The sequence below is a fragment of the Neovison vison genome, chromosome 1, assembly GCF_020171115.1.
Source record: "Neovison vison isolate M4711 chromosome 1, ASM_NN_V1, whole genome shotgun sequence".
NCBI classification, from domain to species: Eukaryota; Metazoa; Chordata; class Mammalia; order Carnivora; family Mustelidae; genus Neogale; species Neogale vison.
The window spans coordinates 113,640,379-113,663,070 of record NC_058091.1 but is presented as its reverse complement, the minus strand read 5'-3'; the positions used below and the strand labels follow the sequence as shown (position 1 = coordinate 113,663,070).

At 35.6% G+C, this 22,692-nt stretch overlaps 1 protein-coding gene across 50 annotated transcripts in view; it reads right to left on the bottom strand.

Annotated features, from left to right (window-relative positions):
* The window catches only part of RIMS1 (regulating synaptic membrane exocytosis 1), a 498,418-nt gene that overhangs the window by 174,259 nt on the left and 301,467 nt on the right, over positions 1-22,692 (bottom strand). For 9 of the 50 annotated variants that reach the window (XM_044254458.1, XM_044254431.1, XM_044254467.1 and 6 more), the window contains exon 1: positions 14,173-14,290. The exons of 36 other annotated variants lie outside the window; for them this stretch is intronic. In XM_044254458.1, coding sequence (XP_044110393.1) covers positions 14,173-14,272 — 100 coding nt within the window. In that variant the 5' untranslated portion in view covers positions 14,273-14,290. Of the gene's footprint in view, positions 1-10,617; positions 10,680-14,172; positions 14,291-22,692 lie in introns of those variants that run through there. 5 more of the 50 variants (XM_044254383.1, XM_044254404.1, XM_044254413.1 and 2 more) reach the window with 1 other exon arrangement.

The window sequence follows — 22,692 nt, the reverse complement described above, 5'->3', positions numbered from 1 at the left end:
ACAATGTATACCCAATGTAAAAATAGGTATTTTGTCATTTCTTCTTTATAGGATCATGTTTTAATGTGGGAGAATAAAACACATCTATCAGCAAAATATCTGTGACTGAATTACTCTGTATCATGAAACCAGTAGGCTCTTAAATCCCTTCATCTTTTTCCTGATGACTCAAGAAATCCTTGAAAATGTTTCCTTGAAACCAGCTTGTAGTATACCTTAAAAATTATTTGGTTTAGATATCAGCTATGGAATACATTTTAATATTTATATCTTAATAGGTTATAAGCATCCTAACTTCCTAAGATTCCTTTTTTTCAGTTGATATTCCTAGCCAAATCATCTAAATAATAACAAGATTGATGGTCTTAAGAAAACAACTCTAAGTTTAAATATGTATTAGAGTCACCCTAAATTATGGGGTTTTGGAAAAGCACAGAAAATTTTATGGATTTACTTTAAGTAAGCTAAAAGACATTGAGAATAAAAAGCTATTTGAGATCGTTAACATTGGTCATCAGCTTAATTTTTCCTAGTTTTGAAAAGTATATAAACTTAGATTTTTGAGATGATACAAAGCTTCAGAATTCAGAAACACTTCCAAAACACCATGATGAGTAGTTACACCCTCATTCTTTATCTCTGCACTGACCTCATGCTGCAGGCCTCGGAAGAAGATTAATTAAAACTGCTGACAGTTCTGAACAAAAACAAAAAACCACACATGCATACTCGCACACACACCTTTGTGTCTTAGAATAAATAAGGATGTTCACGGTCTTCAGGACATCTAGACCAAGTCGTATTTATTATCTATATTAAATGACAATAAAAATGTATCTAAAGAAAAGTGTAAGATCATTGATGACAGGGCAAAAAGATGTCTACACATAATAGCTTAGAGAGGAATAACTTTCATGTGTAAATATGGTCTGAGGCCTAATGATGGAGAAATTTCTTTCCCAGAAGCTAAATATGCAAGAGTAAAGGACCCTGAATAACAACGCACAAAATTAACAAATTTAGGGAAACTTTTTTCTTCTTTCTAACACAATGATTCTACATAAATAAGAATTTTGGAAGTGCTGCACACAGGAGGGAAATATTTTACTGCAACTTTCCAACTGACCAGGCTTCCACATTGAGACTGAGTATTCCATTCACGTGGGAGAACAGGTTGTCATGTGCAAAGCCTCGGAATAACCAGCCAGGAAACCCTGTGGAAAAAATCGGGGTTTATATGTTTTCATTGTTTGGGGACTGGATGTTAACCACAGGCTTAAGAAATGGTAGTGCTGGGCAAGTTCACAGCAGAGACATTACAAGAAAGCATTCTAGCTGTAAATATCTTTGATAAAGAAAAATGTTAGTCCTTATCCAGACCTCACACCTCGGCAACACTAGCAAAACAATATTAATCTGCAACAATAATTCTGAATGTCAAATCAAGTTCTTCCTTTCTCTACATCCCAAAGACATGGAAATGAAAAAATACAGAGACTGATACATTATCACGGTTTTAGGGATATACATAACAAGAACAATAGATGATGCTGAAGATGAATTCCAAGGGCACACGGAACAAAATGGAAGTACTTATGAGGGACTGATAGTGTTTACCATTTAAAAGTATGTAGTAAAGTTATAAAAAATAGCAGGAAATAAATATACTCTAGCAAACATTTTTGGTAATATAGATATTTTAAAACCAGAGCTCTAGCAAAGAAAAGTTACGGTAAATATTGGGTTCCCCCCCCCTTTTGTTTTGTTTTGTTTTTGCTTGTTTTATTTTATTTAATTCAAACAATTTACAGTTATGTATTAAAGGACTTTCTTTTTTTAATTTGGAAATTCCTGTACTCTCAGTGGGAAATTTTGAGAACATTTTATGCCTCAACATTGTCCTAGAGAAAAATGTGAACAAGTATCCATATTCATAAACTTTCAAATGATAGCCACAGGAAACCAGGTTGCAAAATATTGCATGGTCACTATCTAAATCTCTGTCACAGTGCCAAAGTGGTCAGACTGTATAAGGCTTCTAACTCTACTCAAACTGCACATGATGGAAGATATATCAGGCAAGAGAAAGCACAAAAGGAAGGACCAATACTCACAATGCATTTAGATCACATATACACTTATTTTTATAAAGCAAACCACATTAAGGTTGATCAAAGATAACTTACTGACTCAAGAAAGGACTTCTCTTCCAGAGTTCCTAAATATTTAAGGGCTGGATAAATGAAAAATATTTGTTTCCAATATAATAATTTCAAAATAGCTTCATCTTAGATAACATTTTCATAACAAAAACTGTTATTTAAAAAAAAAATCATAAGTCTCACTGGCCTAGACTTAATGGGCCCAATAGGGTTTCTTGGCTGGGTCATAGGTGCTCTCGAGAGAAGATGGGATGGTCTTCTACTCAGGAATGTAAGGCAATCTCACGGCCAGTGTGCCTGGTTGTTTAGATCCATGATTCCACCATTACCTAGCGGCACTGAACTACTCCCAAGTGCAATTCAGAGAGAATATATTCTGGAATACAACGTTTCTCAATACTTTTTGAAATGCTTTATCTTAAAGCAATAGTATTTACAGAGGTCTTTGTGAGGGATATGCAGTAGTCAACTTAGATACTCTGAATTAAGCCAGAGTATCACACAACCATGCACCTGGTCTACATGACGTTTCCAGATAGTCCCTTCCCTCTCCCTGCTTCCACAGTTCTTTTCATATATTGTTCTTGACTATACGGATCATGGTAATGGTGTTATTCATACAGATCATGCTCTGATGATGATTATCTTCTCTGTGAAACTATTCAAAAGAAATTTCTCTCTGGTGTCAGTGTCAGGAAAAATTAGTGTGTATTTAACTGGTTTATTTTCATGTTATGGAAGCTGAAGTTTTATGACTAATGGTACTTTTCTCAAAGCACGTGTGTTAGAATGTTCATGGTTAAATCTGCAGCCTAATTTTCTTCCTTTATTTTTCCTTGTCAATCTTTTCTAAACGTTTTAACTTATTTCATATAACCTTAAGTCACTTTTGATATTAAGGTAGACTTTAAAGCAGACATCAAAATAAAATTAAAAGAATATGCACAAAGCATGTTTCAATGTATTTATTATAACTTCTGTTTTCATTAAAATATGGCATTTTCCATCCTCCAATCTCAAAATACCTTTGATGCAATAAGAAACAACTAAAATGCAATTAATGTACAGGTGTTCACTTATCCATAGATTAAACAGCAGAATTCAGAAAAGAGCAAATTATCTCAGCAAACTATCCATTTGGAAATCTTGCCAGAGAATGAAAAGCAAGTGAAAAAAAGGCTTCTAAATTAGCAATAAATAACACCACAAATCTGAGCTCCTAGACTTTATTCTTCCAAAAACCCACTAGATCTTCACTAATTTTACAGTCAAAGTCCTGAGTTTTTCTATTACTCAACCCCACAGGACTACTGAAGATGCATTTTGTTGGTAAGGAAAGCACAGTGACAGCAGTAAGAATTCACAAGGAAGGGGACAAGGAAATTAAAAAACAAACAAACAAAACTTAAATCAAACAAATTAGTTAAGGGTATACATGCCCTCAATACTGTGATACTTGAGTAGCACTATGAACATAGCAGTACTAATGGGCAACATAATAACTGATGTTAAAACAATACCCATTAGGGAACAACCCCAAAAAATTACTTTGTGGCATATGAACTTTTAAGATAACAGAATGAATGAAATCTCCTTCTCAGCTTTCCTGGTTTACTTTAAAACTAAAAATGAAAGCACAATATATAATACTGATGAAAAAGATTTTAATTAAAATAACATAAACAAATAGCATCAATAACCACCAGCTGGCTGGCAAATATTTGGCATTATCAGAAAACTCAGCTATCGAGACGTAGCGACTTGAAGCTGAGTTTTCACCATTCCAAAATTAAATCATTACTCATAAAAGCAACGAAAAACAGACATGGAAGTAACTTTTCATCCAATATTGCTTTAGATTTATGAGTATTAAAGTAAGGATTCAATGAATGATAAATAGTAATTCTTATTTTCTCCCTTTGAACATTCCTATTTCTTCACATTTTGTAAATGCAGTACAAAAAAATGGGAAATATAGAGTTATTTGTTCTTTGCAAAATATCCTACACACAGAGTGGATGAAATATCTTCTAAATATCCTCAATCAAAATTAATTCCTTTTTAAAGTAAGAGCAAAGCGAACAAAACTCTTCTAGGAGATTGGTAAAATAACTGAATTAAATTGTGAGATTAACAACTGTTTGGTGAAAAAAATTGAAACAATATTGTTTTCACTGATATTTAAAGTTTCCAGTGACATTAAATCTGTCAATTATTCTCTGAACTCTTTTTTTTAAATGTTGATGTATTTTACTTTATTATTTTAAATTTAATTTATTTTTTCAGTGTTCCAAAATTCATTGTATGAAAAAAAATTAAATTGCTATTTCAACAAAGTTAAGAATAATGATTTGTCACGTGTTTTCTAATGCGAATTTCATAAATGTATAACAAACCTTTCCTGATGAAAATATAGTGATTTCACTCACAAAGATGGTAAATATCTTTAAGTAATTTCTCATAATAAATACGAGCACATTTAAGATTGGTTGAAAAATTCTAATGATTTTAACAACAACATAAGATTACACTGCACCTGATTTCGATATATATCAACACAAACTTTAGTTAGAGTATCTTACTGATCACAGCAAGAATGAGCTGGGAAAATGGATGAAGCCCATGAGAAATATAAAATTATTAGTGCGATTATAATAGTTCCAATATTAAGAAAAAAATAATTTGGGGCACCTGGGTGGCTCAGTGGGTTAAAGCCTCTGCCTTCGGCTCAGGTCATGATCCTGGGTTCTGGGATCGAGCCCCACATGGGGCTCTCTGCTCCGCGGGGAGCCTGCTTCCTCCCCTCTCTCTCTGCCTGACTCTCTGCCTACTTGTGATCTCTGTCTGTCAAATAAATAAATAAAATCTTAAAAAAAAAAGAAAAAATAATTTATCTTAATCTTTCCCAAAATAAAAAGATATTTATTTTATTTTAAAAAATTGTAATTTAAATTTAATTTAGTTAACATACAGTGTATTAATAGTTTTAGGGGTAGAATTTACTGATTCATCATTGCATATAACACCAAGTTCTCATTATATCCAGTGCCCTCCTTAATGTCCATCACCCAATTATCCCATCCCCTCAACCCAGCTCCCCTCCAGCAACCCTCAGTTTGTTTCCTAAGGGTTAATTTAAGTCTCTTAGGGTTTGCCTCCCTCTCTGTTTTTCTTTTGTTTTATTTTTCCTTCCCTTCCCCTATATTCATCTGTTTTGTTTCTTAAATTCCAAATATGAGTGAGATCATATGGTATTTGTCTTTCTCTGACTGAGTTATTTCACTGAGCATAATACCCTCTAGTTCCATCCATATTGTCGCAAATGGCAAGACTTCATTCTTTTTGATGGCTTAAGGATATATTTATTTTATATATACTTTAACTCAAATTAAAGGCTTATCTCCATTTAAAAATGAAAGAGTCCATTGACAGGCATCTCCTAAACTCAACCTCATTTTCTTCTATATGGTAAGACTGAGTAGCTTTTACTTTTAGGTATAAAACACTATCATGTTTGAAATACACTTCCAAAGAAACTAGATTAAGATAATTGCTGCAACTGTATTTTAATGACTAAATACTTATTCTTCGAATGAGAAACTTTATGACTCTAGCCTGGCTATTTTGCATTTTTTACTGTTGAAAGGGATAAAAATAATGAAAGACAACATGCTAGCCTTTAAAATTGCACTTATTACCAATAATTTCTATAGTTCCATTTGTTTTCCAAAGTGATATACTAATAGTTTTGATGACAAAAAATTACCCACATACACACACACACTCCAGATCTTTGGGCCTACTATGGTCTTTGTTCAATGTAATTAACATTGCACCATACTTTAGATCAAACATCCACATGTGCCCTTAGTTCATAGGCATGAAAACTGTACCCATTTCAATTTAGCCTTATAAGCTAGCCATGGCAAATGTGGAGACTAAGGATGGGTATGTTCAAAGGATGGCAAATTCAAAAGGGACAATTTCAAGCAAGAAGTCCAAAAACAGATCCTTCCCCTCATTATAAGCCATAGGTTTGTCACCAATACTCTAAAGGGTCTAGATATTTTGGGGGCTCTTCTTCTGTACCCAATTTTTTCAGCACCTTCATGTCCACACTGAATAGCTCCAACTACAGCAACATTTCATACTTTCATACACTAAAACAAACCTTAAGAGATCTCTATAAGTAAATGGCTGCTGGAACAAGACTAGCCTCTGATGTCAGGGAGTCACAACATGTTTTTCAAGGAAGCCTAATGTCAGAAGAAGACCCTAGTGTCTGTTAAGCCATTCTGAACAGAAATAGCCCTAGCTGGCCCTTCGGGTGCAGATGAAATAATGTGGGTCTCTAGGAAGTACGGTTCCCCATTCATCTAAATGAAAGCACTATATGTCGCATTTGAATTTTCTGTCATTTCTAATCTCTTTGCTTATATCAATGTGTCTTATCATTTATATACCGTTTGGAAAGTTAAGCTTGGGGTGGATTTTTTTTACTATGATGTGGAATGAAAATCTCAAATGAAGTTTTGAAGCAAGAGCATTTTGAAGTGCGTCTTGGGTTTACTCACTAACCACTGAGAAATGGCTTACCTTCATATAGGGCAAGATTTTTTCTATCATGGAATGCCAAGTCCTTGTGTTTTGTTTTTGTGACCTTTAAGGCAAACTTCATAACCTGAGTTACGTGAGTCCTTTTACATGACCAATAATTAGAGTTGGAGATTCATATACTGTTTAAAATTATATGTAAAATTTTGCACACAGTAAGTATTTTTCTGAGAGTCCATTGCTTCCTTTATTTCTCTAATGGGCCTATCATCACTCTCCAAATTACAAATGGTCACTGGATGAAGGGGTGACTGGGACACTGCTATATTACCTTGGTGTTTTACCTTTAGCTTCTGGAATTATCCTCTCTCGCAGGGCCTCAGCCTCAGCCATATACTTTCATTAAGAACCCTATGCTTAGGAAATCAAGAAACCATACCCTGAGAAAATAAGCTTTACGATTACATACAGAGGGCAAAGAAATTCATCTCAGAAAGCACCTTCATGAGCTATCAGGAGTCTAATGAATCATATTTTTGAAAAGACTTTAATATCAACAGACAAGAGAAATACTATACACAGATGTGCATATTAGCACATCTCTTTCTTGATGAGTCCCTTAAACAATTTCAAAGACATTGATGAAGAAGGAAAGTCTAGAAAAAAATAACAAACTTTATGTAATCTAAGTAAACTATTAGAAAACAAAATCTTGAAATAAAAGTGAAACTTCAAAGTGAATAAAACAATTGTCCCAATTTGAACCTACTTAGAAGGTAGGACTAAGCTTCAAGGGCTAAGCATTCTGTAGAGAGAGAAAAACAAATACAACAAAAAGCAAAATATTGCAAGGTTAACAGCTTCTTATTACCACAAAAAAGTTCAAAAGTTATTAATAAGTCTAAAATACCTGACAGATGTTATACAACTGAAAACATGTTTGCTAGAACCCACATCTGTTACAATCAATATGCCTCCTTTTCTGAAGTCAGCTTAAATTTATTCAATATTGACAATTTGTCAGAATAAGAATTTATCTCCCTGGTCTTTAAAACTCATGCAACTCACATAAAACCTTCTTTAAAATGAGTGATTTATAGTAAGTAGGTTTTTACAATTTTTGGCTGCAATTCTGCAACAAACTGACCAACTCATTATATGATAATGAAAAATTACCTTCTTAAAGACGAAAGTCGGCCTACTCGAAGCAGGCAATCCAAAATCTAAATCCATTTCACTAGTCTACCATTTATCAGTGTGAAACTGAATACAGTAAAAAAAGACAATTATTAATATTACTATAAGATAAGGAGTAAATCTTCACTGATCTCTATTTTTATAATTAGACATGCTTCTTTTTAATCTTCTTCTTAGAAAACCAAGAAGAAGAAATATTTACTTTATTCATTATTGACTCTCCTCACAGTCACTTTCCTATTATCTCCTAATTGGATCTGGTTTTCCCTGGAGGCCACACCACAGTGGGAAGATGGCATCGTGGAGCGGCCTGCTGTGCTCAGTCTGCCTCGGTGTCAGCATGAGGGCCTCTCTGCCTCTGGCTGCTTTGATCTGCCCTCTGCTAAGACACGCTCTCAGAGGCCACAGGTCACAGAGTTAGTGTAGGTATAGGAAGCAGTAGGGACCCTGGAAACCTTCTCTCACCCCACCCCTGATACGCTCCTTCATTGCCATACAGATGCTGTTGTGATTGGAGTTTGTATATTAAAGAATTTTTATATATTTGGTTGATCCAAAAATAAAAGCATTTCATCTAGGGGAAAAAATTATTTAAAAGGCATAAAAACTGCCTGCATTGGTCATTTCTTTAGGTCTCAATTTCTTTATTGGGCCTCCATGCACATGTAATTAAATCTTGTTCTTCACCCCCCCCATGTTATTCTGGTTCATGTCACTTTAATTCTTAAATCAGCTAGAAGAATTCTGAATGGTAAAGAAATTTTCTTCTCCCTAACATGCCAGGATTACCCAGAATATATACTTGTTGTTCACTGAGATTAATTTTGTCTTTATTTTCCAAATGAATTCCATCATCTAAGAGAATTTTCCTCAGGGCCATTCAGGGGCAATAATTCAGAATGAAAATATCTCCCTCTCCTGAAGAGCTTTTCGACCACGTGTTAATGACCAACAATATCACAAACTTCAAAGAGAACTGAGTGGGCGATCTTCTGTATGATAATTGTTTCACTAATGAAGTTACTGCCTTTTTACATATATTTGTAGAGACTGTAAACTCAGACTGCTCCCTCAAAGCTAGAGAACAAGAAATCAATCACATTATTTTCCTCTCACCTCTCAGGTGCAATGGTATGGGAGCATGAACCATCATTGCTTCAGTCTTCATCTCAAATAGTGGATGTCTATCATTAAGAAGACACATTAAGTGTGACCATGAACACGAGATTCTGATCTTTATTAGCTAGCAACTATAGCCCTCTGCAAGCACATGGCTCAATTCACAATAAAATCCTCTATCCTCTTGAAAGAACGTATGTTATTTATCATGAATGTTAACTAGCATTTGATAGACAGCAATCTGATTCATACTTTTACAAGCAGAAGGTGGCTGGCTGCTTCTTTTCCTTTTGCCTCTGATCACTTGGATTTTAAGCTTGTCCTCAGCAGAAAGTGGACCTCTTGAAAGTCATTTGCTGGGAAGAGCAGGCAGGCGCTTTCCTCAGCTGCTCTCAGCAGTACTTGCTGTACCTGAGAGGGAGCAAGGAGTAGCCAGGAGAACTTGTGTCCCTGGCAGGCTTTCAGAGAGGCCCAGAGCCTCTGCATCCAGGACCTTACCCTGCTGCTGCATACTGGAGATGTCGCTTCTCCCCAAAGGAATACAGTCTAATAGTAAGTGCCCCCAGGACACCTCAAACTTGCTCAATGCCAGTCTGGCAAAAGAGTTACAATGAAGCCAAGAGATTTACCAGTTTAATTTAAAAGAGCCATAATCTCCCTTCCAAAAAGCCTCAGCTGCGATGACCCTGCAAAGACAGGACAGGAAGAGCACTATCCCTTCCCTTTATTAAGAAAAATGTATGCCTTTAAAAATTTAATAGTGTCTTTTTCTACACAGAAATCATCATCAGAGGATCCTGAGGATCTGAAAAACGTTATGTCATTCACACTGAGAGTAACAGTCGTCTCTTTTCAAACAGGCAGAATGGAAACAAGGGTCAGGAGGGGTTGGTTACTCTGTCACTCAAGGTCATACACCCAAACCTCTGACCCAAAGACTGCATTTTCTTTTCTTTCTTTCCGTCTGGGCTCTCTCTTCGTTATATCTGAACAGTTTTCCTTTTAATCCACAGCTGAACACCACAGAAACACAGGCAATTCCATGCTGTGCTCTACAATCAGGACTGTCGATTAGGAGAAACCAGGCCTTGGCAGCCTTTGTCTAAACACTTCAAAATAACAATCTATGCAGAAACTGGTATCTTTCTCTCTTTAAGAAGATTAAGTTCTGAAGCTTTCTAATTTTAGTGAAATTCAGTAAACGGGGAAAACAACTGTCTTTTGCCCATCAGAAAAGGACAATATATACTTTCTGAATAGTGTACTACAAACACACACACACACACACACACACACACCACACATCAAGCTGGAAGTTAAATACTAAATAGCAGACAATTTAATGTACGCTTCAGGTAGTCACTTGAAACATGAAAATAACTTCATAAAATGCAGCTCGATGATCACCACTATATTCTAAAATGATGATATATTTGTGTATTTGCCACATTAAAAGCAAACTATTCCTTATTCTATGTTGATAAGCTCTAAATGAAGCACTTTAGTATCTTACTCTTGGGATAATTAAACAATATATTCCCATGAATTTTACATTTATGTATAAGATTAATATAGCTTAGTTTACCTGCTCCTGAGTGCAACGTATGAAGTAGGAGAAACTGCAGAAACCCAGCAAACATAACAGCAGCATCGGAGTGGTTAAATAAATGCTACTGGCATCAAAACACTAAATTCTAGCTAGCCAAGGCAGCAAATCCACAGCACAATAAAAAATCCGCCAAAAATGCAAAAGAACTTTTAAAATTCCTTGTGGTCGTTGCATTCTAAATCAAAACCAAAAAAAAAGGCTGCAGTGTCCAACATTATACAACAGTGACACCAAGCAAGGCCGTAAGTGCTGCTGTCATCAAAACAGATCTCTGCAGTGTACAGATTCTCATTGATTACCGCATTAATCTATAGTGCTCTGTGCTATACTAAAGAGGTTCCCACTGTAGCAAACACCAAAGCTCTGGTAAGTCTGTAATTAACCATTTCCTGAAACAATGCTCTGAAGATGTTACCTTCCCATAGGCAGAGAAACGAAACGAAATGAAATGCTGTGGTCCCTTAAAACCAGCACAACAGAAAAGACTCAGGCATATGCTTAAAGAGCTCCTCCTATTATGCCCCCAGTGACACTGCTCTGAGATATCCATAAGCTAAGATTACAAAGTCAAGCAGACCCCTGCTGGCTTGTGGACCACAGAAAACTCACCTGAAATGATTTGGTCCCATTATCAGTCACTGGCAATGGTTCTGCCAAGCTCTGTGTAACAGACCATTTCCCCTGCAGTTTCCCTGAGAGGTCTTACTCAGCTCAATGACAACAACCAGCACCAGGAGGCATCAACCAGGAGTACAGGAATGATTGTTGAGAACAAGACAAAAGTGTTCCGGTATGGCCAGCCTAGTGCTAATAGTGGCTCATCTCCAGGGGGCAAAAGGACAGCTCCAAATAGGTTTTGCCAGGGAGCTGGCGGCGGCAGGGGCGGGGTGTGTGTGTGTCATATTATATTAAAAGATGCAGTTTTTTGATGATTGTAGAGTAACAAACTCATAGTCTTTTTCACACAGAATCATTCTCTGTTAGGTCACTATATTTATTCTATCAACCCCATATCATGAATTACAGAACAACAGCAACAATAACAACAAATATTAGTTGATGTGAAATTATGTCACTCCTGAAATTTCACTTTTATCATGGTACATCAGTCAGGTTCCAGAGACAACAATGAACAATGATACACTTCTCTAATTACTGGGGAATATTACTGAAAAGTAGAGGTAGACTGTTTCTAGTTTGTTTTAGAAGATTAAATGACCAAATGATAATAGGGGAAGAATTAAGAACCATCTTTCATTTATTTAAACTAAATGCACTGTGTTTAATTAAATTATATATACCTGTCAGAAATAATTATCTGATGAGAAAAAAATTAATACTGAACCACGGATCATCTCACCAACACCAAATCAACTGCAAAATACCAGCCTCACACAAATCGGCAAATCTCAAAGTTTTCAATCTCTTAAGGAAACATGTCTTTAGTCTCTATTTAGAATCTTTGCCTTTTCTTTACCCCAAATAAGTATGCCTAAACTGGCTTAAGTTAAAGACTGGCCAAACTGCTGCTGGGAAAAAAGAGAAGGAAATATTATTTGAATAATTGTTATGTGTCAAATATTGTGCTGTGTTAATTTTACTTACTACATGTCATTCTCATAGGTATATGGCAAAATCAGTCTTACTTAACCCATATTACTAATGAAGGTCAGAATCGCTAATTAACTTGCCCTAAGTCAAATGGTTTATAAGGAACAGAGCTGGAATTTGGACTTGACTTTGTCTGACTTAAATGTCCATGCAAAGGCTTTTCACTACACTATGGTAAGTAGGAGTTAATTATTTTGATGGATTACCTCAGAGTTAAGGTGCCTGTGACCTGGTGTGGAAAACCATGGTGATCTACCTCTATTTCCTACATCTGAAGCCAGGGAGGGTTTTCCAGAACTGTTTGTGGGGCTGAACTCTTATCCTTGTTGAGTTTACATTTCTTTCACTATGGCCCTATCACAGAGAACACATACACATGTGAAGGTCTAGAGACTGACCTGCTGACCCAGCAAGTATACTCAAGATAATTTATGGAAGGAAAGTCAAACTTTCAAAAATCAATTCACCAATTTCCCCTAGGTCTGAGTGATACCATACAATTTTGTTTGATTGAAATGTAAGAATCTATGGACTTTATAGACCTATGCAGGCTAAGTCAACTGAATTAAAATATCTTAATTCACTGCATGGGACTATTATTGTATCTGAGATTTGAGGTCATTCTTTTTTGTATTTTCTCATATTTCCCTTTTTTTCATTAACTGGTATGAATTTATTTGAGATTATAAAGTCATTCTGAATGCTATTAATCTAATATTTTCCTCTCATTCCATGTCATGAATTTATGTTAATTTGGTAGAATTATCTTGAATTCCCTAAAGTGTCTCCATATGAGGAAATTAATCAAATAGTAACAAATTGTATTTCTAACAAAAGACATTTGGTAAACCAAATAAGTTCTCTGAAATACATAGATTTCATAACTAGAGTTAAAATACAGAATCAATATGAGAAGGGGCTAATATCGACCTCTTTTTAAAATATCCTTTCACTTATTTCTGGGTACCACATATACTCTTGAGATCTTATGCACAGTAACAAGTGTCAGTCACCTGAGACACTGTCCACATATACATAGAAAAAGAAGACCCTTCCATTTTTATCTGGTCAATTCAGAAATTTGTATTTACAATATTTACTTATTTAGAGTATTTCTATCCCTTTGTCCATTTTGAACCACACATATCCCACCTTGGGGTTATATATTTCATAGCCTCTCACTCAGCTGTGACACCACAGCCCTTCAAAGATTAGCAGACTGATTTCCCTGGGGAGAGAACACATAAAGCCTAACATCAATTTCAATTTTGAGCTTGCTTCACATAACACCATTTGACCTTGTGCTACTATGGTCCAGGTCAAGGCCTGTGTGGAAGCGTTTCAGCTCTTTTCAAGAACCCGGGATCCATTATTTTGAAAAAGTGACACAAACTTCCTATTTTGGGGCTAAATTATCCACTAATGATGACTCTTATTTGTCCAGTATTTCTTACTTTCCGTACTAGCATGAACCAAAGCATGATATCCACTGACTACAAAACAAAACTCATGCACAATTAAACAACTTGCTATTGCTTTTCCTTATTTTCAGAGAATACTGGCGGTCTAATCTTTGTATCTTTTGGGGCTGGCTATTACACAAGAAAATAAATTGTGAATATGATTAATCATCTTACAATCCCTAGAGCTATATTACAAATCTAGTAATTTCTTTTCAGAGGAAAAGAATGAAGATAAAGTTGATAACTGGAAACTTTACTCTGTTGAGAAAATGGAACAAAATCACACCATACCTGACACACACAGAATGGGAATAATTACACTGGAAAAACAGATACAGAGGGAGTGTTAAATAGAGGTTTCTTTCTTTCTTTTTTTTTTTTTTTAAATATAGGTTTCTGTCCAACTCTTAGAAATAATGAAGTGGGATTCCCGTGCCCCAAACTCATTGTCGCTTACCAGCACCTGCTCCTCGGGCCTTGACTCTTTCCTCTTCGGAATCAAGGGACCTCACTTCTCCCCACCCTTCTGACGAGATGGGTGTCCCAGGTGCACACATGACAGCAACCTTGTAAAGAAATTCAGCCTAGGGATTTTCAGCCTTGCTTCTAAACAAATTCAAGCTCGTATCTAAGAAGAGCACAAAGTGCTTCCTCCACCACTCCACTTACATCATTGAACAATAGCACCAACCCGTGGGTCAGGAGCAGCAGAAAATGGAAACTAAAAGAAAATATTGGTGTGAGCTTAGGAAAGTCTCTTTGCATGACTGACTCAGGTCACTGCAGGCACTGTGCAGCTATGCAAAGGACTGCTTGGATAAAATGCCACGCATAAGCCTCAGTGGGCCTGGTGGTGTGGAGACTGGTAGCATTTACTGAGGAGAAGCATATTGGCATCTCTGTTGGGTTTTAACCAGATCCACAGGATTCAGGAAATAAGCTCTCTGCCAGATGACACTCTGCTCCTAGCCATTCCTTCTGTTTACTTATCCTCCAAATTGCTCTAACTAGTGGCCTTTCTCCTGCTGTGAGCTTATTTGTGGAGAGGGCTAAATAAAGGATTTTTATGACAACAAAATGGCCATTAGCCCATAGGATGATTTCTTAAAACATAACTCTTCTTTTGTTTAGTACTATTAAAATCAATTAAATGGGAGTTTCTTATTATTGTATCTTTGATTTGTGAAAAAAAAGGTCTGTTTCTTCCTGAAGACATATTTGAAATTAGTTTATCTTTGAACATATGTACAAATTCTTTATATATTATTTATCTCCTATTTACATAAACTATTAAAGGTAGATTCCCTGTTCTTATTGCTGTATCTTCCTAGTAGAGGCAAATAATTTTAAATATATATATGGATCTTTTTTCCTACTATATGTGATCTGGTGCATTTCTAGACTGTGAAGAGCTGTACCTTCTTTCAGATAGAATGCAAACTCTTAATTTGTGGGGAAAAGAAAGGAGTTATACTTTTCCTCTGTCATAATGTAGTCCTTTCATTAAAACAGAAATATGTATTTTAATTTAAGCATATTACTCTGCAAGTAATCGTTACTTTTTGGATTTTAATACAGAGAATGTTGCAAAATGTAAAAATAAGGTACGTCATGTATTTCACACTTCCTAAGGCATATTCATGTGCTGTAAAACAAATCTGAGAAGTGACCAGGATAAAAGGCATTATAAGATAATCAACCATTTATAGAAACAGACATGAGAGTATACACCAAGACTGACTTGTCTAGAAACTAAATTCCTAACCCATCAACCTAAATAAAGCTTCTACTTCACCAAATTTTTATTTTCTAATTAAACTTCAGTACTAAGAGAAAACCCAGAAAGTATAGATAAAACTTATTACAATCAACTGACAGTACCATTAAGCTTTAAATATTAATTATATACAGTAACCTGGAAATTACGGGTGTTTTTTTTTTTCCCCTCCACAGTCCTAGCAATTGATGCAAAAAAACAAAAAAACAAAACAACAATAACAACAAAAAACAAGAGTCTGATTTCAAATCACAAATCTCTTACAAGTACACTTTGAAGTATTAATACTGTATTGAATTTCTAAGTTTCATATAATACATATTAAGGAGATGGTCCTGAAATGCTATACAGTAAATATATATTTATTTCCTAACTCTCCTTAAATACTTAAAAAGTTAAAAACGTCTCTGCTCATCTATAGCTGACTCATTTACATAAACGTCCTCTGCTGGTCACAATCATTATCTTATTAAAAAATAAGGTATACCTCTACAAAGATAAACATATCAAGTAATTGTACATAACAGGGATGTCTAGATTATAAAATCTCAGTGGGATGTAAATAAAGCATCTGATTCTCTGTGGGACTACGAACTGAAGACTGTTCACGTGGAAATAACGTGTTGTATCTGCCACTTTATGAGCCACACTGCATTGTATTAATATTTTGGCATCAAGGGCAGGACAAACTCTGGGTGAAACAGGGTAAATATATTGTTTTTCAGTCTATGCATGTGTAAACTCTACACCATCTTAGTAAAAATCAAAGTTCTTAATCTTTACAACCAGTAGCAGAATACAGTATTTGTAAAAAGTTATGGTATAAATGCAAGTTCAGTTTCAAGGTACCTCTTCTGAAACATTTTCATTGACTGAACAATCCATGTGATTCTCTTCATTGTTTTTCACTTCTCTTCAGGTCTTAACCGGTGAGTTCCATATTGGACTTTATTCTATTATTTCTCAAAAGTTTCGTTGATCCCTGCATGCATTCATAATTTCCCCTATCTCCTTCCTGACCCACACGGATATGCTTCTTGACCGAGGTCTTCGATTTATTTACTTCTACATAACCATACTAAAGCAACTGTTCTGAAGGATCCTCAGCTAAAACAAATCAAACAAACATAAAACAAAACACAAAGTCCAAATGACATATTCTGGGAAATCCTAATTGTATATATGATGGGCATAGAATAGACCAATATTCAAAATACAACTAGGGGACTTTGTGGAGTAACAAAAAAAAAAAAATTAGTCCTAAAGACATGAGAATGAATAAAATACAGGTAGTCCTTGACTTACAATGGTTTCACTTATAATTTTTCAGCTTTAGGATGGTATGAAAGCAATATGCATTCAACACAGACCACAGTCTGAATTTTGAATTTTGATCTTTTCCTGAACTAAAAACACAAGGTATGATAGCCTGTCATCATCCTAGACCTTGGCAGTGAACCACAGCTCCCAGTCAGCCACGTGATCACTAGCGTAAACAACAAAATACACTTACAACCATTCTGTGCCCAAGCATTTCTGCTTTTTATTTTAGGCACAGTATTCAATTAAGTGGGATATTCAATACTTTGTTATAAAATAGGCTTTGCATTAGACGATTTTGCCCAACTATAGGCTAATGTAAGTATTCTGAGCACATTTAAGGTAGACTAGGCGAAGCTATGAAGTTCAGTAGGTTAAGTATTAAATGCATCTCAATTTAAGTATTTTCAACTTATGATGGTTTCATCGGGATGCAACCCCATCCTAAGTAAAGGAAGAACTGTATTAGGATTTGGGAGATTAATATTTAATTAACTTTTTTCTTTTTTCCCCAGGATTGAGAGCTACTTTCATACCTGCAATTTCCTGAGTCATAAGGCTGCAACCTATCTTGTATCAGGATTTATGCTTCCTACTAGGCTGTGTTGGATACTAGAAGACACTCTGGTTATATAATGCCTTGCCTGAGAAAGTTTGAAAGAATAAAAACACTCAAAGAATTTATTGCTCTGAAATTCTGAAATACAGGTATGGGAATCTCAAGCTGTGGTAACGAAACCATTTGCAATATAAATGAATGTTAGCACCCTGTGAATGTTACTATTCTTTTGTCTCACGGTGTATTAGAGGACAAGAAGGCATGAAAAGAATCTTTCACGAAGAACTGGTCAGGGACGCCTGGGTGGCTGGCTCAGTCGTTTAAGCAGCTGTCTTCGGCTCAGGTCATGTTCCCAGGTCCTGGGATGGAGACCCACACTGGGCTCCCAGCTCAGCGGGGAGTCTGTTTCTCTGCTGCTCTCACTGCTTGTGCTCAATTGCTCTTTCTCCCTCTCTCTGACAAATAAATAAGTAAAATCTATTTAAAAAAAAAAAAACAAGAAGAAGAAGAACTGGTCAGTACAACCTGCCTTGATCTGCACTATCCTCCAAGCTAGGGAGACTATCTTCTAAGCTAGCTATCTCCCAGACCCTGAAACAACCACATGGAGAAACTGAGTCAAAACTGGGTATCAGAATAGCACATATGGAGGGGCGTCTGGGTGCTCAGTTAGTGGAGGTCTGCCTTCCACTCAAGTCATGATCCCAGGGTCCTGAGACTGAGCGTGCCTCAGGCTCCTTGCTCAGCAGGGAGCCTGCTTCTCCCTTTCCTCCCCATTCGTGCTCTCTCTCACTATCTCTGTCCCTCTTTCTCTTTCTCTCTCAGGTAAATGGATAAAATCTTAAAAAAAAAAAAAAAGAATAGCACATATGCCAAAATGTCAGAGAGTAGAAGGATTATCGGCCAGGGTGAGGTAGGGAACACTTCAGAGAGGACCTTTTTAAGGAGAAGAGGGGGAAAGGTGAGTGGGCGATGAAAGGGAGATTAAAGAGAGGAGCAGAAAGTAAAGGCAGGTTGGTATTAAGGATAGCGATTACCCTGTAAACCTGACTCACCAACCACAGAACGTTTCTCCAATTCATACCCTCTCACTGATCCTACCATTTTCTATGGGAGACCTAGCAAAGTAGGGCAATATGAAACTGAGTGGTTTTCATGGTGCTGAGATATTTGAAGTATAGTGAAAAGTTGACCCTTCAGCCTAAAGCATGGTACAAATGCTTTAGTCATTACCACACTTCTCTGTATAAGATAGAAAAACATGCTAAAAGAAAAGGGAATCCAACTGACAAAGCCAAAATACTGAGTGCCATTTCTTAGCACTTGTGTGTCCTTTGTAACTTAAGTTATTGATTATAGCAAAATGGGAAGGCTTTTCAACTTGAAGCTAGATAGGAAAGGTATTACAGAATGAGGTATCACTGACCAAGGACCAAATTTAATGTTAATTTCTTGTCCTGGGATTAAATCATAATACAGGCAATATAAATTCAGTCTACAAAATCTACCTAAGGAAAACAATGAGGTTTCAATTCCTTACAAGACATTTATTGATTTTTCACCCAGGGTTCAGACAGAAAAAGTTTCCATATCTATCCGAGCTGTATAAAATTTAACATTAATCCTTTCTTGGTGGGGGAAGCACTCTGAGGGTGATGGCCTTGTGCACAGATGTCAGTTCCACTTACCTGCTTCTTACAAGGGCAAAATTGCCTCTGGTGGCCCTGTGTTTTTAAACCCAAACCTTGACACATTACAAGTCTTGATTCAACCAGAGGTGTTGCTGAAGTATCACCCTATATACTTTGGGATTGGCTTTCTCCTTTCTTTTCTGACTCCTGAGATTTCTCTTCATGTAAACTCAGGTATACCTTTTTAAATAAACATTATCTTTCATCATTTATAGGTTTTCTTGCAGTGGAAATCAGTTTTGTTTGTTTTCCATTTCTTTAACTTAGGCAGCCATATAATCATAAATAGGAAGTAGTTTCAAATAGTGTGTTGAGTAACTTTTCCCTTTTGATATGTTGGCAGTTTAAAGTCTCATTTATAAGTTCAAAAAGCCATCAAAGGTATATATGTATTTGTCTTTATAGGATATAATTCAAGTACTGCTATCTAGTGAGTAGTAATGACTTTTCTATTATACTGTGGCCCAAACACCTAGCTTCCTACAATCATGGACATTTCTTCACTAAGAAAACAACGAATAAAAAGGCTAAGTAGAAACATTAGGCCACATATGACAAGACTTCAAACAGTATTAAAGAAGACACAGAGTCAAGGAAAGAGAGAGATGATCACTTACATGATGTACAAGCTAATTAACTAAATGCTATATAGAAACTTGCATTTCCACTTCATTATTTCTCTTTCCCTTTTCTATTTATTTGTATCCATTTGTTGTCTTTATTTGTTGTTGTTTTGTTAGAAGTACTTTTAAAACGTTTCAGGAATGAAACAAATCAGAACGAGTGATTTCCCAGAACAGGAGACTCCCTAAATTCTACCACAATTAAATTTCCAAACAAACCACATAAAAGGGCAGCATTTTCCCTGGTTTCTACTATGACTAAAGGACCACGGTAGTACTGTTTGTTTATTCCTTCCTCAATTAATTTTTAAGAAGACCTTCCTAAAAATGGTATGTGTGCTGCATGTCCAAGTAAAACACACATAAAATCCTCCCTCTACTCAAACACAGCCCAATATTTATTCCAAACAATAAATGCTATGCTACAAAGCATAAATAAGACAAGTGTAGAGCTGAAATTTACAGAAACCACAGAGGTGAGTGAAGCTGTGGAACCCGCTGACAAGGAGACCAGCGCTGGGTAGAGGCAGCTGCCACCATAATGGCCTGTCCCCCTGACCAACGCTCCCCCAGGTAACACAGCTCAGAGCAACTCCAGTCAGCCTCCCAAGATTGCTGCCTGGAAGGCGAAGCACAGGAAACTGTGGAAGAGAAAAAGCCTCTGCCATATATTCAGCTGAACTATCACTCAAGAAATGATAAACTAGTGGTATTTTCCTACTGCTAGACTCTCACAGAAAGAATTAATAAAAGATAAGTTCTAATAAAAAGAAAAATGAAGTCAGAAAAAAAGGAGATATGGGAAGTAATTATACACAATGAAGTCAATAAATCATGGTAAACATGTTGGTAAACCTAAGTATTAAAACATAAAAATAAAATTAACATTTATTTATACAAATGTTCAAAAACATGCTGGGCCTGTTCCAGGTAATAGTAATATTGGGGGTAGAAAGAAAACAGTAAATTTTGGAAGAAAGTTAAAGCATGCTAAAGTCTTCCTTCATAGAGGGCTCTAAGGACTTTTAGATTTTGCTAAAAAACTGTAAAACTAAATACTGCACTGAAAAGCTAAAGTTTGCATTAAAGGATAGGAAAAAAAAAAAAAGAGGTACAGTGTCCTAAGATCAAAAATAAATGAATAGGCTCAGAAAATAACTTGACTGGGCCACCTGGGTGGCTCAGTTGGTTAAGCGTCATGATCTCAGGGTTCTGGGATTGAGCCCCACACCGGGCTCTTGGCTCAATGTGCAGTCTGCATCTCCCTCTCCCCCTATCTCTGCCTCTCTCCCTGACTTGTACTCTCTTTCTAATAAATAAATAAAATCTTAAAAAGAAAGAAAGAAAGTAACTTGATCAATCTAACAGAAGGCATGAAAGGAGAAAAAGAAAAGCAAAGCAAGAAAGGGTAAATAGAAAACCCAAATTAAATTAGTATAAAGGAATATGTTTATGGTAGGAGTTTTAAAATATAAGGAAGAAAAATAATGAAGAATATACCTTATTTTACCATTTAGATATAAGTATAATCAACATTTCCTTTCAGTTCCTTCTCTGTGTACATAAATGTTTTTTCAAAAACATATAGTATATATACAATTAGCAATGCCTTTCTCTCAGTCATTACAAATATATTTTATAAGTAAACATGAGAATACATAATAGAAGTTTTATGGCTACACTGCACTCTTTAAACAGTGCCCTTTAATCAGAAAATTGAGCTAGCTTCCAATTATTACATTATAAACACTGCCATAATAATAAATATTTATCCATACCCATCATGAAGAGTTTATTCTGCCAAGATACTCTTTGAGATGCAAACATATTTTATAAACTTAAAACATAAATAGGTCACTTAGAGATAAGGATTCTGGCTATTAAATAAATTTGACAGTTTACTCATTAATTGGGCTATAATTTCTTATGTGATTTTGATTCCAGCCATCTAGACTGAGTTTGAGCAATTCCAATCACTATCCCAAGCACCCTAACCTTGAAAAATACCAGGTCTTGGATGATAGTACTTAATGTACCTTAAGGTTTCCCAGAGGTTCTTAATCTCTAACCTAATTCATGAACTCCTAAACAAACTATTCTCTCTAATTTATAATTTTTTTGGGGGGCGTATACCAATTAAATTCTCAGCTCTGTCCTTTCTGACCACTATTAGTTCTCCTTTAACTGTTTTTGCTTTTCACTACTATTGCTGATGTTATTGATGTTGTCTTACTTCTTTTTTAAGTCTAATGGCAATTCCTTACTGTAATTCACACTATAATTTCTCCGTTTCAGATGGCTGAATTTTTTTTCTTTCATTAAAACATACAGTAAGTTAATATCTAGTGGTAGTAATATTGTGGTTTCCTTTTCATAGTTTAAAGAATTAAGTAATGTCCAAATTACTAAAAATAAAGAAATAGAATTCTGAGCACAGAGAAGTAAGCTGTAATCACACAAGAAATAAAGAATTTCTTGCCATTGCATGAATAGGTACTTACTGACTGAAGTACTTTTACCAAATGCACAGTCATTAATTCAATAAACTAAAGGGCTGCACCAAGAATTAGAAGACAAGAAAAGTTACCCCTTTTCAAACTCAATTATCCTTAACTATACTTTTGGCTATGTCTTTTCTCTCTACTCAAATATACTATTATTAGCTTCTTACTTTTATAATTAGCTCCACAAATTTAAAAAATGGAGAAAGATCTAGCAGTGCACAACTTAATCCAACAACTACATTTCTATGTATGCAAATATAAACTATTACTCCAAGCATAAAGCACTATATAAACACAGAAACATACTGTCTTTACTTACACTTACAATCAGTTTCCTTCAGGAAAAGACGCAAAATTGCAAACATTAAACATAAAATTAGTTCAAAAGAACAAGAGAGGAACTGAAATTTGGTCTAAGTTCCAAATCATGACTAGAGATAGGAAGGCACTTAAAAGGGTAGTACATCAAATGTCAAAGAACAGAGATGGAAAAGTATATGGTA